This window comes from Eumetopias jubatus, unplaced genomic scaffold (assembly GCF_037043125.1).
Source record: "Eumetopias jubatus isolate StellerSeaLion01/CBP00866 unplaced genomic scaffold, mEumJub1_p1.0 scaffold_9, whole genome shotgun sequence".
NCBI classification, from domain to species: Eukaryota; Metazoa; Chordata; class Mammalia; order Carnivora; family Otariidae; genus Eumetopias; species Eumetopias jubatus.
This window is the reverse complement of record NW_028274815.1, coordinates 119,998,913-120,025,467: the sequence shown is the minus strand read 5'-3', so window position 1 is coordinate 120,025,467 and position 26,555 is coordinate 119,998,913. Positions and strand designations below refer to the sequence as shown.

The 26,555-nt window shown below is 51.2% G+C and overlaps 1 protein-coding gene across 2 annotated transcripts in view; it reads right to left on the bottom strand.

Moving 5' to 3' along the window:
* Window positions 1–26,555, bottom strand: part of PPP1R16B (protein phosphatase 1 regulatory subunit 16B) — an 89,735-nt gene that overhangs the window by 15,519 nt on the left and 47,661 nt on the right. For both annotated transcript variants that reach the window (XM_028121860.2, XM_028121861.2), the window contains exons 3-4: window positions 5,290–5,360; window positions 1,244–1,389 (exon numbers count right to left, since the gene is read on the bottom strand). In XM_028121860.2, the coding sequence (XP_027977661.1) occupies window positions 1,244–1,389; window positions 5,290–5,360 (217 nt within the window). The remainder of the gene's footprint in view (window positions 1–1,243; window positions 1,390–5,289; window positions 5,361–26,555) is intronic.

The window sequence follows — 26,555 nt, the reverse complement described above, 5'->3', positions numbered from 1 at the left end:
GCTCCTGGCAGATTGAGTCACACCCAGGTTGTCATCAGAGGTGTGGGCATGGACTACCAGTAAGTCCTCAGGCCGAAGAGTCCTGCACTGAGACCTCTCTGTGCTCCCATGTGCCCTTGGGCAAGCTGATCCACCTCTCTGAGCCTCGACAATCACCTCCATCGCCCCCTGCAGCCACCTGATGAGCTCCTGCGGCTTTGCCGAGACCTCTGCAAAAGGTCACCTGCTCTTGGCCACTGTTCCTGACTCCCTGCACTCAGATGCTCTCCGTGGCCTCCCAGGACTCACTCTGTCTCAGCACTAGCACTGAAATGCCCTGGTTTCCTGCCCGGTCTCTTAGGACTTTTGCATCCCTGAGTGCCCAGTGCCCACCCAGCTCAAGTGCCCACCAGTTATTAGATGAATTCAATCGAACACACTTGAAACGGAATGTTGTCTTTCCTATGTGCTTACAGAACCTGAGCAAACTAGAAGGAACTCAAGGGCTGGAAAGGCCCATCAGAACGGCACATACAGAAATGGCCTTATTCCTAGGGAAAACATTACTACATGGTGCCCCTCAAAGCAGGTTCTGCCCCCAAGGAAAAGCATGTAAATAGCATCTGGGAGACAGGGCCAAGGAAGTATGCTTGCTTTTTTTTTTTTTTTTAATAGCAAAAGAAGCCAAAAATGGCAACAAGACATAAAGAATACTAGCAGAGGAGTTGAGTATAAACTCATGGATTCACAGAGACAAAGAGATTTAAAAAAAGAGAAGGCTACCCTGATATGAAGCCAGACCAAGCCCCTAAAGGGAATGAACTCTCCAGACCCACATCCCTCATGAACATGGATGCAAAAGTCCTCCATGAAATACCAGGAAGCCCAACTCGGTGGCACATCAAAAGGATTATTCACCAAGACCAATGGGGATCATTCCCACAATGCAAGGGTGGTCGATCTTATGTTGTGTGTTAATATTTGGGGGGAAACAGCAAAAAGGGAGAGACAGAATGAAGAGAGACAAAGAGAAGTGGGAAAGGCACACAGAGACGGAGGGAGGAAAGGAAGGGGGGGCAGAGGAGGAGAGAGAGACACAGAGACAGAGGTGGAGGGAGGGTGTGGGGAGAGAGACACCAGCTCCCACGAGAGGCAGAGGAAGTGGCACCCGAGACGAAAAGGAGAGAGGAGGGAGACCAAAGGCAGAAACAAAACCACCAAAGGCAGGGCGGAGGCTGCCCCCGAGGGAGAGAGGGCCACGTACTACTGAACGAGGATTTTCACCAGGTTGATGTGGCCGCAGGTGGCCGCCGCATGCAGGGGCGTCCACAGCTCGTTGTCCTTGGCATTCACGTTGGCACCATGGGAAAGGAGCAGCTTGACAATCTCCTCAAAGTTGTCGATGCAGCACTGTCGGGGGGAAGGTGAGGGGGGACACAGGCAAGGTCAGCTTCCGCAGGGCCCCGGCCCCGGTGGGGACACGCCAGCTTCCCCTTAGCAGGCCACGAGAAGGACAGTGGAGCCAAACTGTCTGAGTCTGAATCCAGCTGTATGACTTACATGCCGTGTGACCCTGGGCAAGCCACAAAGCCCTTCTGAGCCTCGGTTTCCCCATGAGTAAGTTCTTAATATTCAAAGATACAAATATAAGTGAAACGTAAAAAGCATAAGGGGGAGGCAATAAGATGCTCTGCAAGTGTTGGTGAAATGAAAGGAAATTTTGAATGAGGCTTTAAAATCTTTTTTAATTCCTGAAGGCTTTCTTCAAACAAAATTGTATGGACGACTCTTAGAGAATGAATATGTTCAAGGAGGGCTGCTCGGGTTGGAGCAGGAGTGGGTGTCGGTGGGATGAGGGGGCTGTTGGGGGGAGTCCCTCTTCCTGGCAGTCGCCTCCAAGGTGTGGCCCTAGGTCACAGTCTGCTACCTCTGACTTGGGGACTCCTGACCCAGGAGCTCTGTTCTTAGGGAAGCCCCAGGTAACCAAGACTCCCCCCAGAGAACCCACCTCCACATCAGGGCTCTGGGGACCCCGATATAGCCCCTGAAAGGACACAGCCATGTCTGTGCTCCCGCCTGTGCACACGTAGGTCAGTCCTGGTGAGAGGGAAGACTCTCTGCAGCTCCCCCAGAGAGACAGAGCTCTGACGGCCATTAGAGCCCTCACACTCCAGGGACAGAGAGAGAAAGACCCCAAGGGGACAGAGGGTCTAAGCCCACAAGCAGAGAGAGGCGAGGACAGAGGAAGAAGACAGGGAGTCACTTTATAGACCAGGATGGAGAAGCCAGCAGGGGACGAAGCAGGGATCTGGGCTCAGTACTCCCCATCCAGGGAGGGGCTTGGCCCTCATGCAATGGGAGATGTTGCAGAGTCATATTCAGAGGAGCAACATAATCAGACTTATTTTTTTTTTAAATCTTCCCTCTGGCTGCACGTGGAGAACAGACTGCATGTGAGCACTTTTGGGGGAGGAGAGGGACAGTGAGAATCTATGTTGAAATCATCCAGTTAAGAGATGATGGTGGCTGGGCCTACAGGAGTATCTCTGGGCATAGGGAGAAGTGACTGGATGTCAGCAAAAGGATCAGGGGCACCTTTGGGAACCCACAACCCTGGCTGTGGGGATGGGGTAGGGGGCCATTGTGCCTGACCCCATCTCTAGCAGAGCCAGGGCTCAGCACCAGAAGGGCATGTGGGAAAGGAGCAGCTGTTTACACAGATGATGCCAGAGATCCAGATTCCCTCTCTGCTCCACCCAGTCTGGGGCTGGCTGGGTCTGAGGGCATCTCTCCAGAAAGGCGGGGTACAGGTGACTCAAGAAGTGTGGAGCTGCCTCAGGTGGTTGAGAGAACCATGCAGTGGCACTGCACGGCCAGCAGAGGGCGCCAAAAACACTGGCGTGGGGCTGTGGGGACCCGCAAGGGGCCGCAGGCTGTCTGTGGCAGGGAGGTGGGTCTGAGGAGCCCCTGTCCATAGGAGGAGCGGCCCATAGAGAACCCACCCTTAGGCTGCAGAAAACATGAGGATGGTGTGGCGGGGGAGCTCAGGTTGAAAGGAGAGGAGACGGTGCACCCAGAATTGCAGTCTCGTGAGAGGGATGCCCAGCCTTAAAGGCCCGGCCAGAGCAAGGGCTGGGTTTGGGGTACGCGCTGGGGTGCTTGGTGGTGGAGCGGGCAGGCCTCCTCCCCTACACTCCCCAAGGTGGGAAATGGCACCTGCAGTTGGATGACGCCTCCCGCCCCCTCCCTTCCCACATCGAATCTAGCACCGGGTGGGGATGCCGGTTCCTAAATCCCTGCCCCCAGCCCCACTGCACTGGTGAGGCTTCACGGTCTCTCCCTGTCTCTCCCCCTTCCCACAGCCTCCGCCCAGAGAGCACCCTCATCAAACCATCAGTCTCAGTTTACAAACCCCGAAGGCTCCCTGTTGCCGAGAGGAGAAGAGCCACACTCCTTTGCCAGGCGTGTGAAGCTGCTTCCTAATGTGCTCCTTGGTCAGAAGGAGCGACAGTAAGGACAGCCCCTGGCGGTGGAAACAGCCTGTCGCTTCACCAGTAACCACTGTGAGTGCAGTGGAGGGCCACTGGAACCGCCTCGCTAACCTTTGGCCATGAACTGCCTCGTTAGCTCCTCAGAACAACATTCCGAGTGCTCCAGGGCCCGCATTCGGCTAGCGGCTACCGCCCTGCATGGGGCAGATGCACAGGACTGCCCACCATCCCAGAACATTCTACAGGACGGTGCTGTCCCTGAGCCTCGGTTTCCTGAGCTGTAAAATGGGGTTGATAATATTTTCAAAGGGCTGTTGTGAGGATCAACCTACACTTCACAAAAGCAAAGTGACTCTGCACAGACGCGAACAATGTGACAGATTTTAATAATGATAGTGCCATCTCCTATTTATGCAGTGTCGGGAGATGCTTGAAGGGCTGTTATGTGTATTCATATAATCCTCACAACAGCCCCGTGTTGTTGTGTGTGCTTGTTATTCTGATTTCACAGATGAGGAAAATGAGGCACAGAGAGCTTCAGTAAGTTGCCCCAGATCACACAGCTAGAATCAGTGGATGCGGGACGCCCTGTGGACAGGAAAAGCAGCCAAAAGGACACATACGAAGCCACTGGGCTGATGGCCAGGGGCGGGGCTTGTTCCTGGGGCTGCCGGGTCGGGGCAGCGGCCAGCTGTCGTCCATCCCTTCCTGCCCTCCTGGGGACAGGAAGAGGCTCTCACCAGCTTGGGGCTCTGGCAGCCTGGCCTCCCGCCCTCCAGGTTGCCTACAAGTCCTCCTGCTCAGAAACTTGGGCCAAGGCACAGGGAGGCTTCCGTGTGTTCATTAAGTCAGCATGCACATATTGAGCACCCGTTGTATGCCAGCATGGGGAAAGACGCTAGGACATATCAATGAGCAAGAGACATGGGCTCTGCCCTCATGAAGCTGAGTCTGGGCAGAGGGAGGCCAACATCAAATGCTCAGGCTAATGGCTCAAATGGCCACCAAGGGCGTGCTCAGAAGGTAAGGATCCTATAGCACAGCACAGCTCTTGGGCCCTTGCCACCCACTGGGGCTAACCAGGGCACATGCCCACACGCCGTGAGAAATGCGGTGGGGAGGAGCCAGCGTGTGGAAGGACCAGAAAAGCCACGTGGCTGGAGCCTGGAGGGCCGGGAAGCAGGGAGGGCTGGCCAGGGGCCAGGCCTCCAGGAGCCTTGTGGGAAGACACAGAGTGCTTTGAGTAACATGAGACTTTGACCTGGGCATCCCTGAGGCCACTGCGTGAAGGATGAAACAGGGCAGGGCAACTGAATGCTGGGGACCAGCTAGGGAGGCTAGGCCATCGCACTGCCCTAGAAAGGGTGTGTGCTGTGACCGATCCCAGTTCAAGGCCACAGATCAGGGCGTGTGAGCCCGGGCAGGTCACATGGCCTCCCTGTCAATCCCTTCTCACCGGGGTGGAGGGATGCCTTGGTGGGTGTGAATAAACATGCTTCATAAACTTCAAGCTCAAAACAAACTCGCTTTGTTTGTCAAGACTCTCGCTGGGCAGTGAGGATGTAGTGGACAAAGGTTCGCTGTCCCTGGAGGTCGTGTGCGCACGCGCGCATGCGCGCACGGGGGCTCCGTGGGCATGTTTGTGACAGACACATGTCTCTTCCCCAAGTAGAGGAGAGCCTTTCAGATGAGGCCACTGAGGCTTCCCTTCCCTCCTTCCCTCCTCCCTGAGGGTTCTGGGCAGGAAAAAGCAGGGAGGTGGGGGTCACGCTTCACGTGGCGGGCAGGGATCCAGGGACCCCAGCGAGCCTGGCCTTACCTGGTGCAGGGCTGTGAGTCCATCCTCATTGCACAAATCAGGGCTGACCTTGCTCTTCAGGAAGTAGCGTACTGCAACAGAGGAGACAGGAGTGAGCATCCCGTCGTGCACCGGGTGTGGGGCGATGCGAGGGCCCGGGGAAGACCCCCGTTCCCCCAGGTCCTGATGCTAACCATCTGTTGATTCTTCACAACAGGCATGGGAGGAAAAGACGAGGTCCCAGGCGCAGTAGGGGATGGACGCGGGCCCTCAGCTCCATCCTCCTCAGCCCCAGTTCCTGGTGCCACAGCCCTGTGGCATCCTTGGCCTGAGTGTGAACTGAGGTCCGAGCGAAGGGGAGTTTGAGGCCTCCACCAGGCTTCTGGCAAGAGGTGAGGTCTCCAGCAGGCCGCGGGTTAGGAGTGGCAGGAGTCTGCAGAGGGTATGATCAGAGTCTCTGGAGCCGCCCTCTCCCCTGTGGAACCACTTGCACATCTGGCTATTATTATAGCTTTTGAAACTTAAATTCATAAAAATTCAAAAGTCACGTCCTCAGTTGCTCTGGCCACATTTCAACTGCTCAATAGCCACGTGTGGCTACCATATTAGAAAGTGCAGAAAGTTCTATGGGACAGCGCTGGTTTGGGCTATCATAAATGGAAATTAGCCCCACAGCCCGCTGTTAAAGGCCGTCCATGGTTCCCCACTGCTCTGGGAACAAGGTCCAAAAACCTTACGAAGACATACAAGGTCCACGTGATGAGATCCCTCCTGAATGTGATCCCTTGCACAATCCAGGGGGCACCGTTCACACTGCTGTCTACAAGACCGGCACCTCCTAGGGCAGTGCAGTGCGCTACTTGCTCAGTGGTACACAGCGCTCCTCCCTCCCTCCCTACCTCTCCAGTCTCATTTTTAAAACTCCACACATCTTCCACAATGGTCTTTCATCAGGTACAGAGTCACCTTACATCCTCTGGCCTCTGAGCTTTTGCATAGCCTGTTCCCACTGCGTGGAAGCATCAATCATCTAGCCATGTGTCCATTCAACCATCCACCCATCTACCAGCCAGCCAGCCCCATTCAGGAATCCACCCCTAACACACACGCATGCCATGTACATGCACGCACACGCACACACCCCCATCCGCCTCACTCCTCAACCTTTAGGTCTCAGCTGAAACTCCCCAGATGAGGGCACCCACAGTTCCTATACATCTCATTTATAGCCTTTCACGATGATAATTACATAACTATTTGGGTAATTAGGGGCTTTGGGTCTGTCTGTGGTAGGACACTAAGCCCCAAGGGGGGCAGGACAGTGACCTGGCACTGTCCTTTCCCTAAGGCCTGGCACACGGTAAGTCCTCAGCCACTCTTCCTGGACCCTGACCTCATCAGCAGCCTCTCCAGCTCTAAGCAAATCAGACCACCCTGCCCGTCCTGTGACAGCACCTGTCATATTCGGCGCTGCTTGCAGGCCCCTCCCAGATGCCCTGGTAGCTGGTCGCCGCCTCAGGGCTGGGTAAGATTTATGGCAAGGCCACTGATCACCGAGGCCCAGCCTGCCCATCCGCAGGCCAGGGGGAATGCCCTGGGCTGGGCAGGTAGCCTTTGGGAGAGTAGAAGTGGCCACTGTGTTCCTGTGTAGGAGGGGTTTGGGCAAGGTTCTGCTCACATGAGACAAGGGTTCAAATCCCATGGCGGGGGCGGGGGGCGGGGGGGGTGGAGGGTGGACCAGGCTCCCTGTCCCAGAAGACACTCCTTGAGGGAGAAATTACACACCAGCTGCCAAAAGCGTTTGTGTGCAGTAATTATCGGGGTGTTCTCCGTGCTGCCTGGGAGCCCCAGATGTGGAATTACTCCCATGGCGGGCAGTTATCTTCAGCCCAAAGGTGCGACAAATCACCCCCATCTCTACAGAGTACCCGTCATATGTAGGAGCCAAGGCCCCCTTGTGAGTGCGCTCTGCTCCAGCAGGGAGCCTGGCCCCGGACACCTCACCGGAGCCGAGACCCCACTGCCCGCACTCAGGGCATGACCAGGCCTTCCTGCCTCCAGTTCCACAAGGAAAATGATTCCTCCATCCATCGTGTCTTCTGTTAGAAGTCCTCTGCACCCAGGTCCACGCAGACTGCCTTCTCTCCTGGGTCTCCATCTGTAATTACTCCCCCCGTGGAGGAGACGGAGGGTCCGGGTCACACACAACCAAGCAGAGCAGGTGGGACGCTCAGACTCCGAAGGCCAGACTGTGGGCCCCAGGGCTGCTCGGCGCTGCCCCTGAGGCCAGAGCAGGAAGCAGGGCTGCAGGGGCCCTGACGGCCGGCGTGGGGAGGAGGGGGATAGCAGTGGCCTCTGCTTCGGCAAGCTTCGGAGCCCCTGGGGCCCCGGCCGGGCCTCCTCCTGCAGACAGATGGGCTCAGGGATCTACACGCTGGACAGAAGAAACACCGCAGGTCCTGGGGCGGCACTGAAGGGTCTTTCGGGGCCATGTTAAATGTGAGCTTGCCTCCTCCCGCTTCCTGTTTAAAACGCTGTCGTGGCTCCACCTTGCTCCTAGAATGAAGTTCACAGTCCTTTCGTGGGGCTGGCCCACTACGGTACATGGGCCGAATCTGGCAGGTAACCTGTGCCTGTAGATCACGTTGTTCACTGCAACACACCCACGTTCATTTGTTTACATGTAGCCTGAAACTGCTTTCACCCAACAGCAGAGACTTTATGACCCACACAACCTAAAATATTTACTATCTGGCCCTTTACAGGAAAGGTTTGCAGACCCTGGTCTTCAAGGCCCTGAGTGGTGGGGTCCGACCTACAGGGTGGCCACCTTGCCCCATTCCAAGGATGCGTTGCTCTCATCATAGTCTGTGTGAATGGCTTGCCTTGGAGTTGTGCAGTGTGCAGCTTGTTCAGCTGTACCTGGCAGTCGCATCTCCGTACCTCTCCAGGCTCATCCCTTGCTCTCCAAGCACCTTGCACAATGGAGGAAGCTGGCTTGGGGGTGTCTCAGGAGTCAGCTAGGACTCAGGGAGCACAAACACAAGTGGGGCATGCTCTCCCTCTAGCCAGCCGTGTCCACACATGGTTGCCCACACTTAGGTCAGCTCCCCACTCCCCAAGCCCCAGCTCCCAGGCTCGGCCACCAGTTTGTCAGCATGAGCCATCTGTTCTTGCATATTTGTTCAGCTAGAGCTGTAAGCGAGTTACTCCTCCTCTCTGAGCCTCAGTGTCCTCATCTGTAAAATGGGGATCATAGCCATGGCTCCTTTGTGGGGTTGCCCTGAGGATTAAGTAAGAAAATACCTGAAAGCTACTACCATCATTTATTTTTTTTAAATACAAATGAAAAACAGCCACTAAGCTCCTGCTTGGTCCGGCCAGGTGCTGGGCACCGGGGATGTAACCATCGACACCTTGCGTTTCCAAGAGCACTTGCCTTGGCTGCAAAGGACAGAGCCATCTCTCTCTAGAGAGCCCCGAGCACCTGCTGGTTCGAGAACCACAATGCGGTGGTGCCCACTGCCCCCCATGCAAGCAAGGTCCCACTAAGACGGCAGGAGGTGGCTCCCACCCTCCTCTCCTACATTCCCGCGACTGGCACCAACTCTGTCCCTCCGCCCACACCTCCCTGGCAATCTGGCTGGAATCTGGGCCAAGCAGGGCCATCTGCTCCCCACCATCTCCAGCTGTAGCGAGTGAGGCTGAACCGACCCATCTCGGCAGGAAGCAGGTGGAGGCTGCCTCTGCAGGGAGAAATCACTGCTGATAAGCTTGTGGGGTATGGGGGTTTTTTTGTCACCTGACCCCCTGTACCCCGCAGAGCAGACAGCCCGACCTCCAGCCGGTCAGTGACATGCCACCACAAGTGTGGTTCCTGCTCTGGGCCCACGACGGCCAGAGGTGTCTGCCCAGTGGAGGTGGACCTCGGGCAGTCCACGCCAGCCGGGGGCGCTCCAGGGCCAAGCTGCTGCCATCTGGCCATGTGACTTGCACAATCACGTTGGTAGGGTACCCTCCTCCCTCCCCATCTCGCCTCCTTTTCCACCCAGCACCCAGCAACGAGGCCCACCTTTCCACCGCCTCCGAGGTGCTGCATGATCTAACCTCTGCCCCTCCCTGAATCCCTCCGTGACTGGGTCAGTCACGCTGTCTTCTTCCATTTCCCAAGTCAAGATGAAACAAAACAAAAGCTGGGCTCCTCCAGACTTTACACACACAGTTCCCTGTGCCTGGAGCCCTCGTTCTTCTCATTCTTGGGCCAGCAAACTCCTCTTCAAACTTCAGATTCCAGCTGAAATGTCGCCTCCTCTGAGAGGCCGACCCTGATCACCCCGATCTCAGTCGAGTTGCCTGGGTTGCTCTCTCCCATAAGTACCTTGCATTTCTGCATTTCAGCTTCACAGGAGCACCTCTCCCAATTTGTAATCACAGGGTGATTAGTTAGTAGATAGTAATTATATCATTATTTGTTTAGTTTTTTGGGCTCCACGAAGGAGCCTGGCTCCTAGCAGGGGCCCCAGGATTATCTATTGTAGCAAGAGCACCTGAAATCTACTCTCTCAGCAAATTTCTAGCTCTCAGTATAGTATTATTAACTATAGTCACCGTGCTGTGTGCCTCAGAGCCTATATAACTACCACGTTGACCTCTTCGACCAACATCTCAGAAAAAAAAGGTAACTATATAAGGAGATGGGTATGTTAATTAGCTTAACCGTATTCATCATTTCTACACATACATATAAACATCCTGTTATACACCTTAAATATACACAATTTTTATTAAAAAATAAAAATGAACAAAAGCAATATCTAGTGTGTGAATGAACGAAGGAAGCGAGGGAGGAGGGCAAGAAGCTCCGGGGCCCCCACAGAGCTGCCTGCTCCTGGGGCCACTGGACTGTGGGGACATATGCAGAGCACTGGACTCTGGGGACATATGCAGAGCACTGCAGACACACCACAAGGCACGTGACTCATGAACTGAGAAGCAACAATATGGGTTTTGTACAGAAATGAAGCAGCAAATGTCTGTCCCTAAGCCTCTACAGGCAACGCAGGAAGATCAGGCAGCTGACTGTAGCAGTCCTTCGGCCCATTGCCGGGGCCGGGATCCCAGACCTGACGCCCCTGGGTGTTCTTTGTGCAGTCCGGTACGAATGGTGCTCGGCGCTGTGTTAAGCCCTCTGTCTGTCCATCCATCAGTCCTCCCGATCCAGTATGAGGATTAATGACCTGCTATTATTACCTGCCTGCTGCCTGCTATTACTGCCCCAATCCACAGACGGGAAAACTGAGGCTCAGGCTTGAACCAATGAAATGACTTGCCCAAGGGCACATGTCTGGGAATGGCAGAGCTTGGATTTCTAACCCCGGCTTGCTGCCTCCAAAGGCTGAACGCTCAACCAGTTGGCTAGAATGGCGCCCAACAAGGGCCGGGAAAGGGAACGCGGGCAGCCAAAAGATGAGGAGGGCGAATGCAGAAGAGAGCCACAGAGATGACAAAGAGCTAGAACGGTCAAGATCATCACCGATAGTTCAGTGTTCAGTACTCGATAATAACGACAGTGATCTAATCGTCACCACAATGACCTTGTTAGTGCAGTTTGCAGATGAGGATGTGGAGGCACGGAGGTTAACACTTAGCCTCAGGGCCTGTGGCAAATGAGCGGAAGCTCTGGGGCCCACACAGCAGCTGGAGCACCAACGCTTTTGTCTGTCTTCCTGCTGCACCTCCATTCTAAGTAGACCCCGCCCTACTCAATTCCAGGCACCCTGCTGGCGCCACCAGCTGCCGCCCCCACCCACGGGGCTGCTCCCCACCCACGGAAAACCCTGCCCGCCTCCATCCCACTTCCTCCTCTTCCTCAGGTGCCAGGTCGGCCTTGCCTAGAGTCTCACAGGGTCCAGCAGGTATAGCCTGGTCAGACCAGTTCCTCCGCCTGCCCTTCAGCTCTACCCCTCCCCAGGGTGCTCTCGGGGGTTCCAGGGGGCCCAGCATGCTGCTCAGACAACGCCAGAAGGACCAGGGCTCTCAGAAGGGTTGTCCTGGGTCCTCATTGCAGGGCACCTCCAAAATCACTCCATGGAGCAATTTCAACCTTTCCACCCACCACTGCTCCTCCCTGGAGCAGAGACAGCCTGAAATAGCTGCTTCCAGGGAAGCCCAGCCGCCTGGGGCTGGGGGGTGCAGACTCAGGCGAGTTTGATGGTGACTTCTCCAGCGGCTGGTGCAGCCCGGCCCACTGCCAGGCGCTTCAGCCCAGAATCCCGGGCGATGACTCAGCCGTGGTGGGGGGTGGGCGAGGGGGACCCAGGCTTCCCTCAAAGTCACATCCCCAGGCGCAGACCCCGGGAGCCAGGCCTCTCTCTTCCCTGGGGAGCCTCCCTCCAGGGCCCATCTGGAGAAAAAGGGTCAGACAAATGACAGCGTTGGCAAGGAAGAAGGGACCTCAGAGCCCGAGTGCAAGGCGGTGGGCATGTGAAACGGAGCAGCTGCTGTGGAAAAGTCTGGCGGCAGCTCAAAAAGTAAATGTCGAGTTAGCATGTGACCCAGTGATTCGGATCCTAGGTACGTACCCAAGAGGAATAAACACAAATGTCCACACAAAAACTTGTACACAAATGTTTATAGTAGCGTTATTTACAGTGACCCTTAAGTGGAAACACCCAGGTGCCCATCCATGGTTGAGTAAATAAATAAAATGTGGTTTGGTCATACGATGGAATATTATGCAGCCATAAAAAAAGAACGAAATGCTGACACACACTAACTATGGATGACCCTTGAAAACATCACACTAAGGGAAAGAAGCCAGACACAAAAGCCCACATATCGTACGATTCCATTTATATGAAATTTCCAGAATAAAGCAAATCCATAAAGATAGAAAGTGATTCGTGGTTGCCAGGAGCTGAGGGGAAGGAGCCCTGGGGTGTGACAGCTAATGGGTACAGGGGTTCATTCGGGGTGATAAAAATTTTCTGAAACTAGATAGTGCTAATGGTTGTACAACCTTATGAATATACTAAAGACCCAAACAGCACACTTTAAAAAGGTAAATTTTGCGGTGTGTGAGTGGTATCTCAATTAAAAAAAAAAAAAAGAGGAAGGGGATCCAAGGTGGCCTTGAGCATCCTGCTGAGAGCTCTTTCCCCTGCCAGCCCGGGGATTCTGTGAGGTCAGCACAGGATCTGCCCCATTCACTACTGTACCCATAGAGCCTAGGACAGCGGCCAGTACGCAGTAGGTGTTCAATTCTTACTTAATATACGGGAAAGTAAGAAGGAGACCGCTGGTCACCTGGTTCCTTCGGGGCCCTGCATGATCTGGCCTCTGTCCACTTCTCCCAGCATCTTCCCTCTCAACCACCACAGACCCTTCCAGGACCACCATGCACTCCCCTCTCTCTTAAATCTCCAGGCCTTCTCATGGGCTATCCCTCTGCCTGACTTTCTCTGCCTTCATGCGGCCTGGTTAATTCTTAACCGGGTCTTGGGTTAAATGTCTCAGGTTAAATGTCACTTCCTCTGTGAAGTCGGCTCCCAGCCTGGGTGAGGTACCCTTCCTATGCGCTTTTCTGTTCCCTCTCCAAAACACTTAATACTGTAATGTATTTGTGTATGGATTTGTCTGTGTCTTTACTAGACTATAAGCTCTGGAGGGGTGGGAGAGTAGGAACCATAAATTTTTTAGCTACTATGACATGGTTTGAGCCCCTGGTCAATATCTGATGACTGCAGCTATAAACAGAGTCTACCTAGTCTCTACCCAAGCCTCAGAACTGGCCAGAGCATCCTCTCTTGGGTCATTCTATGCTTCTCCCTCTAGACAACAAGGCTCCCGGACCAGGCGACAGACATTTCCATCTCAGAGAGAATCTTCATCCCTTGACTTATACAAAGAGGCCAGTTTCTCTCTTAGCATTCTCCAATACCTTCAAAACTATGAAGACAAGGTGGCCAAGAGCATGCCAGGCATGGAGCTAGAACCTTTTCCTTTCAGGAACCTCCATGCCCAGGACACATGGTCGTGCTGGATAGGAGTTGTTGACAGGACTAACATCAGCTACCCAGATGCCTCTGCACATGTGTAACTTATATCTGGTATTAGATGTGTGAAGGAAAAGTGATTACAGACCCTTTAAAAGGCAAACTCTATGCAGGCAAATCTTGTCTGTCTTCTTATCTGGAGTATCCAGCACCTAGAGTAAGAGCTCAACAAATATTTGTTGAGAGACTAAACAAATAGAAGATTTCTTCTAAGAAAATAAAACTAAAGATACCAGGAAAATCTAAGAAAATATGTATATTATCTATATAAGCAAAACTACAAAACCCTAATGAATGAAATCAAAGAAAAATAAATGGAGAAATATTCCATGTTCATGGATAGGAAGATTCAATATTGTCAAAGTGTTAGTTCTTCCCAACTTGATCTATAGATTCAATGGAATCCCAATCAAAATCTCAGCAAGTGATTTTTTAAAAGATTTTATTTATTTATTTATTTGACAGAGAGAGACACAGCAAGAGAGGGAACACAAGCAGGGGGAGTGGGAGAGGGAGAAGCAGGCTTCCAGCAGAGCAGGGAGCCCGATGCGGGGCTCGATCCCAGGACCCTGGGACCATGACCTGAGCTGAAGGCAGACGCTTAACGCCTGAGCCACCCAGGCTCCCTCAGCAAGTGATTTTATGAATATTGACAAATGATCCTAAAGTTTATGTGAAGAGGCAAAAGACCCAACACCACACTGTAGGAGAACAAAGTTAGAGGCCTGACACTACCTGATCTCAATACTTACTATAAAGCAACAGTAATCAAGACAGTGTGGTATGAGTGAAAGAACAGACAAAAAGATCAATGCAACAGAACGGAGAGCCCAGAGATAGACCTACACAAATATAGTCAATCCTCATCCATTGCTGGTGGGAATGCAAAATGGTATAGAAACTTTTGATGGTTTCTTACAAAACTAAACATACTCTTACCATACAATCCAATAATCACACTCCCTAGTGTCTATTCAAGAGTTGAAAACTATGTTCATACAAAAACCTGCACACAAATGTTTATAACTGCTTTATTCAAAATCACCAACAGTTGAAAGTAACCAAGATGTCCTTCAGGAGGTAAGTGGGCAATGGAATATTCCATTCCAGACAACAGAATATTATTCAGTGCTAAAAAGAAATGAGCTATCAAGTCATAAAAAGACATGGAAGAACCTTAAATGCCTATTACTAAGTGAAAGAAGCCACTCTGAAAAGGCTACATATTGTATGATTCCAACTATACGACATTGCCTGGAAAAGGCAAAACTATGGAGACAGTTTAAAAAAAAAAATCAGTGGTTGCCAGGAGTTGGGGAGGGGAAGGGATGAATAGGCAGAGCACAGGGGATTTTTAGGATGCTGAAAATACTCCATATGATACCATGATGACGGATATACATCATTATACATTTGTCCAAACGCACAGAATGTACAACACCAAGAGTCAGCCCTACAGTATGGACACTGGGTGATTAGGACGTGTCAATGTAGGTTCATCAGTAGTAACCAAAGTACTACTCTGGTAGGGGTTGTTGATGATGGGATAAATTATGCATGTGTGGTGCCAGGGGGTATACAGGAAATCTCTGTCCCTACCCTATTTGCTGTGAGCCTACAAATGTTCTCAAAAACTAAAGTCTAAATAAATAAACAAATAGAAAGAAACCAGGGAAACCTACATACAAAATAAGCTACCATCAATGCTCATGAAAAATGCATAGTCTTTCTGAAATGTGGGGGTGGGAGAAGAATAACTTCCTAATGTAGCAGCAGATATTTGTACTGAATTTCCTCAAAGGGAAGGAGAACTGCATTTAACTCATCTAATAAGAGAAGATGTGGGTCTGTAAAGTTTCTCCACCAAAGCTGTAAAGGCTGCCTGTTTGCACCTCAGACTCAAGGTGAGGGAACTGCTGGTCCAGAAACATGACCCTGGTACCTCCCCCATTCCATTCATAAACACATTGGACCCCAACTGTGCCAGGTCCCTGGTCTTCACTAATTATGCTTCCAAAATGCTCCCAGTACCTCTCCGTGCAGCTTCCCAACACAGATCCAGGAACCTGATCTCCCTTCTGCCCAGCAGCGCCTGGCCACCCAGGAACTCTCCAAGGTACCAGCTCTTTTCCCCCAATGGCCTTCCTCCCCCCCCCCCACCCTGTACTCCTCTTCCTGATTTCTTCCTGTTGCTTCCCCGCCCCTGTCTCTCTCACCTCACTCCTCTGCATACTTATCTTTCCTCGTTTTTAAAAAAATTGTCTAATTATTTCATATCTCCGGGCAAGAAACAGATAAAAATATTGCCAGCCCTACAGGCAGAGGCTGAATACACATAAACACTAAAATGGCTTCACAGCCATCATAATAATATCTAACGTTTACTGAACATTTTCCAAGTGTGAGGCACTATGCTCAGATGCTATATGTCTCATCCCAGTTAACCCCCACAATAATCCTATGACTTAGGCGCTATGATCATCTCATTTAACAGGGAACTTACATGATTTGCTCAAGCTCACTTAGCTAATGAGTGTGGAGAACCCATTTGAGCGTGGTTGCCTGCAGGCACAACTGGGGTTTCAGGCATAACTAGTGACGAGGGATTCCTCACCCAGATATAAACAAGAATAAAACCCATTCCTAACAATACTCAGGAAGAGAAAACAAGTTGCCCATGAAGGGGGAGATTCCTCCAGCTTCCACCTGCCTATTTGAACATTCTGCCTGGTTTCCCTGGCTCCACTCTCCTGTCCCATAATCATGTCCTGCCCGCCCCCACGCTTGTCTGCCTGGCTCTCAAGTTTCTCCTAAAGATGCTGTGTCTTGCTTCTCTCCCTCAGCGCTGTGTTGCACAGGACAGGGGCAAATCCCACTCTGGGCTTCCACCTGTCCGGCTGAGGAAATTCAACAAGATTTTTTGAAAATGGTAAAGGTAACCACCTAAGAAATTGAAATCAAGATTAGTATCTTCCATATCCATGGAAAAGATCAAAGAAAATAAGTGTCGTATTCATTAAAGTCACAGAATGGAAGAAAGAACATAGAAGCACAAACATCACAAAGCCTATGGCAAGATGACCAAAAAAACCAAACATCTACTACAATAAGTGAAATCATCTACCCTCCCCTATAAAGCAGTGAAGATTTGGTTGTCAGAAAGAAAAAAAAAAATGTCAACTGTGTGCTGCTTACAAAAGATACATCCCAACAAAATAACAGACTAAAAATAAAGGAATGCTCAAATATAAACCAGCCAAATGCAAACACAAAGAAAGCGGGGGTGGCAACATTACTATGATGCAGAATGGAATTCAGGGCAAAAACAGGAGGTAAGCAATTTTAGGTTGATTAAAAAAAAGATACTTCAAAATGAAATCATAAACAGCAAGCAGATCAGTGGCTGCTGAGGGTCAGTGGTGGAGTGGGGAGAATGAAGTCATTATCATGACAAAACCCTGTGAATCACACGATCTACAAAGCAAAATCCAGAAAAACAAAAATTGCCCATATATAAGTCGAAAATACAGTTTTTCCTTGGATTCTCCAGCACATACACACAGGAAAGAAAAGAGGAGGGGTGGGGGGAAAAGATTTATGGACAATGACGCTCACCGCAGCATTGTTTAGATACATTGTTTACAATCGAGAATTACCAGAAGCAACCCAAACGTCTACACAATTGGAGACTGATTCGGTAAATTATGGAACATTCATGGGATGGAATATTCTGCATCCTGTATCTTTGAGGAATTTTTAATGATGGGGGAAATGCCTGATATATAGTGTAGAATGGAAAACAAGAGATCAAAACTGTACATTCAATACGCTCTCAACTGGAAAGGAAAAATGCATTCCACACAGGCACATGCTGCTCACTGGAAAAAGAGAATTAAGATATGAACTGTGGTTAAAAGTGATTTTTATTTCATGGTGGTCAGAATTTCCAAGCATTTAAAAATACGTATGTACTACCTTCATAACCAGAATTTTCCAGTTTCACTAAAAAACAAAAATCCTCCACGGAATGATAGCCAAGTGGTAAGAACTACATTTCTGGTGAAATTTCTAGGGCAGAAATGAGGTCTCAAGCTGGCTGACCCCGTGAAGCAAATGCTGAAGCTGAGACTCCTATGTTGGGTAGGAAGTTAAATAGACCTATTAATGATACCCCTTTCTTTGTATCGTGCAGGGGTCGGCGGTCCAATGGCTCAGTCATGCAGTTTTGAACTGCTCGCAAGTTAAGAACGATTTCTATTTTTTTTTTAACGGTTGGGGGAAAAAGTCAAAGAAGAATCGTATTTAATGACACATGAAAATTATATGAAAGCCAAGTATCATTGTCAGTAAATGAAGTTGAGCTGGAATGCAAGCTCATTTGTTTATGCATTGCTTTTGGCTGCTTCCTCCATCAGAACAGAGACAGGATGGCCCACACAGCCTACATTTCTTATCTGGCCCTTTACAGAGCAAACTTGCTGATCTCTGGTGCAGTGCTTTTTAGCTAACAAAGCATGTTGAAAACCACAGTCATTTCCCTCCTACAATAAAAGCCTCGTGGTCCTAGGCAGGAGAGGAAGAAATCTATATACATTTGAGGTAGACCGATGCATCCTGGCCAGGAGGGGCGTGGGCAGATCAGGTTCCATGTCTTCACCTGCCAAGAAATGCAGGGCACAGAGCCCCAAGAGCCTGCTGCCGCTCCTCACCTCTCTCCCCACTGGCACACCACCACCCCCCGCCAGCCCCAGCTCAGCCGCCCTAAGCAGCTGAGCTTCCTGTCAAGAGTGTGACCTTCTGAAACCTGGGTGGTGGGGGCTGCAGCTGCAGGAAGGAAGGTATTTTTATCCAGACCCTGCTTCCTGTTTGACGGCTGGAGGGTTTCATGTGCTGGTGTTTGGTTTTGTCATTTCTGGTACAGACTCCGCTCCCTGGCCACATCAGAACAGAGCTGTCTCCTAACAGGGCAGCTGCCTGCCACCCAGGCCCACCACCAACCACCTGTCCTTCGGTCTCCCCCGGCTGCTACACGCACAGCCTCTTGTGCAACCTGCAGAAACCAGGGCACCTCGCTGGGCAGGGAGAACCACTCCTTGATCAGAGGGTAGGTGGCTGGGCCGGGGCACAGGGGATGCAAGTGTGCAGGTTCTCCAGAGCTTCTGGAACCTACTGCTCTTAGCAAGGCCTAGCTTGGAGAGGATAGCTTCTGGAACCCACTGCTGTTAGCAAGGCCTGGCTTGGGGAGAACCAGGCTGCCGATGGAGGCAGAGTTAAGTCCAGGACTTCGGAATGTCATTTGCTGATGCTCCCAGCAGCAGATGAAAATGGTTGGTCCTCAACCGTCCTATCCCCAGGACTCAGCCAGATGTGGGAACAGGGAGCAAACACGTCAGCATCTAACAAGCCAGTGATAGCAAGAGTGAACATGTACTGGGCACTTACTGTGTGCCTAGCACTGAGCAGGAATTAGCTCACTAAATCCCCACAACAACCCTGGGCAGGAGCCGGGCAACCTCTCTGATCACTCTTATTTTACAACTGGGGATACCGAGGCACAGTGACTCTTATCAGCTTGCTAGTCAAACCACTCAGCTGGCAAGAGACTCTAGTAGCCCTGCACTTGAGCAAGCCCATGCTTGCTCTGCCAGGATGATTTCAATGCATGTCTTGGAGCTAAGCCTGACCCCAGGTCTCAAGAGCTGGGCAATCTGCAGTCCAGAACCTTCCTGTTTCCTATTCCGCCAGCACACTTGGCACCAGGCTCTGAGCCAGAGGAATGAATTTAGTCTGACCTGTGCTACAATCATTCCCACGCTGGAGAGAGGACACCAGAACGTACCGCTGGGGGATAGGCAAACCACCTAAGCATGGCACCTGGCATGCAAACACAAGTGTCATGGCTAAGGATTCAGACCCCATTAGCCAGTGATCTGATCCCAGGCCTGTCATCTTCTCTATCTGAGCCTCAGTTTCCCCCATCTGTAAAAGAGGAGTTATAACCTCATGAGGTTATAACACGTTATCTGACAGGTAGATCATAAAGTATTGATGATGATGATGATGATGATGATGATAGCAGTAACAACAATGACAACATGAGTTAGCTGGCTCTCCCCTCACACAAACTCTCCACAGAAACGTCCTCAAGCTCTCAGCCACCAAATGGTGGCTCCAGGGAGTAAGCATCTTTGGCACTTCTGTGGGATGGCCACAACACAGAGCCCCAGGGCAGCCCGAGTGTGGCAGCCAGTGTCCAAACACGCCCACACGTGCCTTTCGTCCTAGGCCTCACACGGACTAGCGCTGGCTGGCGTGTGGCACCACGGGACGGAGTGTGGCTTCTGAGGCTGGGTCACAAGAGAGGGTGGGCTCCATCTCGCTCCCCGGATCACTCCCTCGGGGAAGCAGCCGCCATGTCGGGACGGCACATTAGGCACCCTACGGAAAGACCGCTTAGGGAGGACCGAGGGCCCCTGCCACCAGCCATGGCGGAATCAGAACCCGAAGCCCCACTCAAGCCCTCAGATGATGGGAGCCCTGGTGATGGATGACTACAACCTCACGAGAAAGCCTGAGCCAGAACCCCGGCCGCCCAGCTGCCCCAACCTGAGCCCCCCAGCCCCCCACAGTCAGCCAGGGAAAGTCTGTGCTGAACCCAACAGCTGACTAAGGGCTCCTATTCTGCACAGCCCCCCGGTGCTGAAAACACGTCAGGTATCACCTGGGTCTCTTCCTTGTGGTAGGGGCACAGCCCAGGCTTCCCTACTACGTGAGAATGGACTGGCTCTTGAGGCACCTTCCTGAGCTAAGGTACCACTGACCTGGTTGGAGAGAAGTGGGGAGGACTCTGCCATCCCCTGCCCCCAGCGGCCACCCAGAGTTTCCTAAATCGCAGACCTGAGGTGCTTCTCTTGCACTCAAAGACCTCTTATGGCTACCCAATGCCTTCCCAGTGTCCGTGGGTGAGCGAGCCCAGAGGTCCACACACGGTATCCCAGCGGCAGCAGCAGGACCAGGGAATTTACTGGAAATATAAATCCTGTGGCTCTATCTCAGACCTACTGGATCTATGGTTTGACAAGCCCTCCCAGTGATTCGGATGTTCCAGCCTCCTCTGTCATCATTCCTTCCTGTGTCTCCTGGGCTCTAGAAACACCCCACTTCCCCACCCTCACCTCCTCTCCACAAATACTCACCAGGCACCAGCTCGGTGCTAGCTGTGGGCACACATCAGTGAACACGACAGACACCAGCTCCACCCTCCTCCAGCTTGCAACCTGCCCTCCCCTCATTTTGGAATAGTCTTCCCTTTGTCCCACCAGCCAAATCCCTGCCCAGCCCTGACGCCACGGCAGGAGACATTCAGTGATCACGAGCTGAACATTAAATGAATGAAGGAATACAAGACTGAATGCACCACCTCAGCTAAGTCTTCCTTGACCTTGACTTAGGCGCCCTCAGTGGACAGTGTGCACCTCAACCAGAGCCCCTGTCACTCTGCACAGTAGCCCGTAAGGTGCCACGAACCCTTTGGGGCTGTGGAGCATTTCATATGTGCACAATCCAGACTGAGATGCACTGTGAGTGGAAAAGGCACTGAACTCAGAAGATTTATACAAAAAAAAAAGAAGATATGGAAAATACCTCAGTAAGTTTTTTGTACTGGCTACATGTTGAAAGGATATATCGAGCTAAAGAAAATACATTATACAATTTCACCTGTTTCTTTTCCACTTTAATTTGGCTACTAGAAAATTTAAAGTTAAGTATGTGGCTCACCTGATTCTTTTACTGACTAGCACTGAGCTAGACTGCATTTAATCACACAGCTATGGGCACAGATGTGAACTCCGTGAGGGTACTTCAGTCTGTTTATCCCTCCTCCCTCACCCATCCCCCTCCCTCCCTCCCTCCCTCCCTCCTTCCCTCCTTCCCTCCCTCCCTCCTTCCTCTCTCCTTTCCTACTCCTTCCTCCCTCACCCATCCCCCTCCCTCCCTCCCTCCCTCCTTCCCTCCTTCCCTCCCTCCCTCCTTCCTTCCTTTCCTCATGCCTTCCTTCACCCTTCCCTCCCTCCGTCTCTTCCTTCCTTTCTCACGGTCTCCCTCTTTGCCCCTCCCCTCTCCTTCTTCCCACAAACATTTATTGGCCATCTGCTCTTGTGCTCCCACCATGAGACCTGGCACAAAGTAGGTGCCAACAGCCTTTGCTGAATGAATAAACCAACCCTCAGAAGCAGACTGATCCAGAGATGACCCTAAGGGAGTTTCCCTCCTATTTAGTTCCCCATACCTGCTTGTTTGGGTGTAGTTTTCCCATTTCATTCCAAAGGAAGCCAACTTCCAAAGATGTCCTTATGTAACTCAGCAGGGTCAGTTCTACTCTTGTATATGGGGCTCAGGTGCACTCAGATCCTGGGACCAGGACTCTGTGTGCAGGACAAATTGTTCTTGAAGCTCCAAAAGGCTGGCCAGAGCATGGATCTGGGCTTGGAGCTTTAGTGCCAAGCATTCCAGTGAGGGGAGAGCACTGGGCTGAGCCACGCACTGCCCCCCAAACCCAACCCCAAAGAGCTTGGGAGGATGAGGGTGCAGGTGGTTCAGCAAGACTTAAGCTTCCAGGCCTACTCTGGGGACTGGGTAAGAGTGTCCTCGAATCTCAGACTCAGTGCCCCTGACTGCACCCCTCCCCATCCCCATCCACCAGCGGTCCGGTTTGAGAGCAGTAAGGCACTGGGATGAGCCACAATATCTCAGAGGAACTGCCCTTTCGGGCTGGGAAGGCAGCAAGAACGCTGGCATTGGGGTGTGGCCTTTCGCGCCCTGGGACCCACTTGCCACTAACACAGGTTGTAGCCCTCACACCACGGCCCATCACCGGCAGGAACATCCCTCATGCTCCCACTGGTTTTACACCCTTCCCAGCTTAGCGCTGAAGCACTTTTCCTGCCTCAAGGCCCTTGCTTATGTGACTGTTACTGCTAGGATCCTCTCCTCTAGCCCAGCCTCCTCTATCTTTCTCCATGCCTGGCTCCTTCCCATCCTTCAGGTCTCCTAAAGCCCTTGGAGAGACCTTCCCCAGCTGCCCTCCCTAACCACCTCACAGTCCATCACCAAGGCACAGCAGAGGATTTGAGGGGACAAGGGGAGTGAATTGCCACCTATGCCTTCAAGAGTCTTATCTTCCCCTTCAACATACTCCACAGGCCATGACACAGTGTTTCAGGCATTTATACTGAGAGAAAGAACCCCCCCGCAGGAGTCCATGCTGTTATTCCACTTGAATGACATTCTAGAACAAGCAAAACTAATTGGGCAATTCATACCCACTAGGGTGGCTGTAATCAAAAAGCAGACAAAACAAGTGTTGGCGAGGGTGTGGAGAAATTGGAACCCTCATGTATTGCTGGTGGGAATGTAAAATGGCACAGCTGCTCTGGAAAAGTCTGACAGTGCCCTAAAAACGAAAACAGAATGTCCATATGATCCAGCAATTCCACACGTAGGTAGGTGCCCCAAATCATTGGAAACAGGAACTCAAATACCTGTACGCTCATGTTCACAACAGCACTATTCACAATAGCTAAAAACTAGGCAAAAGGTGGAAACAACCCAAGTGTGTACATACTTTTGGTCACAAAAGGGAGTGAAGTACTGAGTGTGCTACAATACGGATGGACCTTGGAAACATTATGCTAAGTGAAAGAAGCCAGGCTCAAAAGGTAACATACCAGAGGACCCCATTTATAAGAGAAACCAAAACAGGTATGCCCGGAGGGACAGCAAACAGACTGCTGTTGCCAGGGGCTGCAGGGAGGGGAGAATGGGAAGTGACTGCTTAATGTGTACAGAACTGCCTTGTGGGGGGGGGGGTGGAAATGTTCTGGAACTCCATGGAGGTGGCGGTCACACAAGACTGTGAACATACTAAATTGTCAGACTTGTATACTTAAAAACGGTTAGTTTCATGTTATGTGAATTTCACCTCAAACAAACAAACAAAACAACTAACCTGTAGTGGTAAAAACAAAAACAAAAACAAAAAACCACCCATCAGAACAGAACTTGCCACAGGGTGGGTAGAGGACTGGCTGGGGAGGTGCATGAGGGAAATTTCTGGAGGGATGGTGATGTTCAAGACCCACACCAACAGAAATATAATGTGGGCCACATATGTATTTTTTTAATTTTCTGGTAGTGACATTATAAAACAAATAGGCTTTAATAACATATTTTCATCTTAATAATATTTTTAATCTTAATACTACATTGTAATCTTACTATATTTTAATTTTTAGTAATACGCTTTATTTAACCCACTATATCCAAAATATTATCATTTCAATATGTCATAAATATTTTTAAATTCTGTATCTTGACTGTGGTGTTGGTCACACAAATCTCCATCTGTGATTTAAAAAACTGCAGAGCTAAACACACACACACACACACACACACACACACACACACACACACACACACACTCCTGCATGAAAACTAGCAAAAAAAAAATCCAGTAGATTTGATGAGTTATATCAATGTTAATTTCCTGGTTGTGAGACTATGTTACGGTTTTGTAAGATGTTACCACTGGGGTAAACTGGGCAAAGGGTAGAAGGGATCTCTCTATCATTTTTTTATCTGTATGTGAACCTAAATTATCTCAAAATAAAAAGGCATGAGTTTTTTGCTCACTGGGGCAGGGCCTTGAACTCCAGACACAAAAGGGAAAAGCGATGTGGGTGTGCAGCCACTCACACAGACTTGTCAGGCTCCTATACTGGGCTGCCACTCAAATAGATGGAACCATGCCACAAGGATTCCTGGCAGGGAGCAGGCTGAGTCAGGGGCTCAGCACCCCCACAAGCCTGCACATCTATGGCTAAATACCAACTGACGGAGTTGAAGACTAATGAGAGCTGATAGCTACCATGCTTTGGAACCTTTCTCTATGCTGGACACTGTGCTAAAGCAAGGCTGCATCTTGTCCTCGGTACAACACTTTTTTTTTTTGGTACAACACTTTTAAGTAGGTGATATTATTTCTCTTTAGCCAGAAGAGAAACTGAGACACAGAGAGGTTGAGTGATTTGCCCAAGATCACCCAGCAAGCAGCAGAGCTGGGATTTGAGCCCAGATGGTCTCACTCCAAAGCCCTGGGTCTGATCCATGCACGTTGGTGACTCCCAGGCTGGGTGCCTGGTGGATCTTTAACCATCCCCTGGAACTAACCCCCCCTCCATCACTCCCATCAGCACCAGGTTGAATGTTTGCGCATTAATGCACTGAAGAGGCCAGAGGAACCATGACCACAGTGCCCTTTGCCCATCGCTGCAGGGGGTGGGCCTCAGGGTGGGCTGTCGTGCGTGCACACGTGTGTGCGTCCCTCTGGGCCCGGCCCTGTCCCTCCTCAAGTCCCTTTAAAAACAGCAGTTTCAGAACAAAAACAAAGACAAAACAAAACAGCAGTTTCTCCATCTACCGATGAACAGATAGATGCAATGTGGCACATCCACAGAAAGGACTGTTATCCAACCATAAAAAAGAAAGACGTGCTGATGCGACGGATGAACCTTGAAAGGCTGATAACCAGGTGAATGAAGTCAGACATCAAAGTCACATACGATGATGGTATGATCCAGTTTACATGGGACGTCCATGTCCAGAATAAGTAAATCCACAGATTAAGAAAGCAGACTGGTGTTTACTGGGGGCTGAGGAGAGGGGACCCAAGGAATGACTGCTAATGGGAACAAGGCTTCCTTTTGGGATGATGACAATGTTCCGGAACTAGGTAGGGGCGATGGCCGCACAACACTGTGAATGTACTCAGTGCCCCTGACTTGTACACTTTGAAACAGTCCATTTTAAGTTACGTGAGTTGCGCTTCAAATCTTAAAAAACTCAGTACTTTCCAGACTTCAGGGCACTTTAACTCCACAAGTACACCCGGCTTCCTGACATAACCGGGGAGAGCTATGTCTGGGTGGCCCACCCTCCACCCCAGGTGCCCCTGCACGCCCAGCTGTGCCCTCTCTGTGGGAAAAGACTTTCTCCGCCTCACGCTCCAGACATCCACGGGGTAAGCGGAGAGCAAACAGATCCCTTTTGGCCAGGTTCTGAGAAGCTAACCACAATAGGGGTGCAGGTAGACAACTGCCAACATTTGTGGGACCCTTACTAGGTGCCGAGCGCTCTGCACACCATCCTATTTTGTCCTCACAACAACCGTGAGTTTCGTGCGGCTGCTACTCCCATTTCACAGAAGAGGGAAAGAGGCTCAGAGATCAAGCTCACTGCTGAAGTTCACCTAGCAAGTAAGTGGTAGAACTCACACGTGTCCCGCTCATCCAGCTGCACACTCAGCCAACAGAGGACCGCACGCCTAGGGTTTGGGGGCTCCTCTGTTCTCGGGGGCCCACAGCCTGTGTGATTACTCTCCCTCCAAAACCAGGAGCGGGGATCAAAGCTCACAAGCTTTTGAAACACAGGTGCTGAAGGCTGTCCTCAGATTAGAGACAGGCTCTGCACAGGCAGACCACGATTACACAGAAGCCACGGTACGGACTGACGGACCTGGTCCAAAACCTGCTCTTCACACACTTCCTGGCTGTGTGAGCTTTGGGCAAGGTGACAACCTCTCTGAGCCTGTCTCCTCATCGGTGAAGTCAAGCTCACGTTACAAGCACACAGGTGATGCACAGGAAGGACACAGCACTGTGCAGGACTCAGGGTAGGTGCCCTAGGAGAAGTCAGAGCTGGGGCAGGCTCATAGGCAGAAGGGTGCAGGGGGAAGGCAGAGTGTGCTGGGGGAAGAAGCCTCTACTTCTCCTCTGGTCCTTGCACACCCCAGGCCCCAGGGCCATCTTATACTTGCCATGTTGGAGCCTGGTGTTTTCCTGGGCTTGGACAGGAGTAGGATTTGTCTCACACTCCAAATTGGAAACTCAGGTCATTCTGAATCCAGCCTGGCTAAGGGGACAGAGCCCAAGGGACAGAGAGCCCTGTGGGACTGGGGCTGAGGCCACTGGCAGGATTTCAGGCCAACCCAGCCCATTTGCTGGTGTTTTCCCAGCCAGAAGGAGGCCACGCTAATTAAGTGGAATGTGCCAGCCTGCAAATCGATTTCTGCAGCTCCAACTCTGAGAGGGGCCAGCAGCTCCCAAACTGGGTCAGACACTGTTACTCCCTCAGAGTCCCCCAGAAGCACCAACTTCTTACCTGCATCTCTGCTGG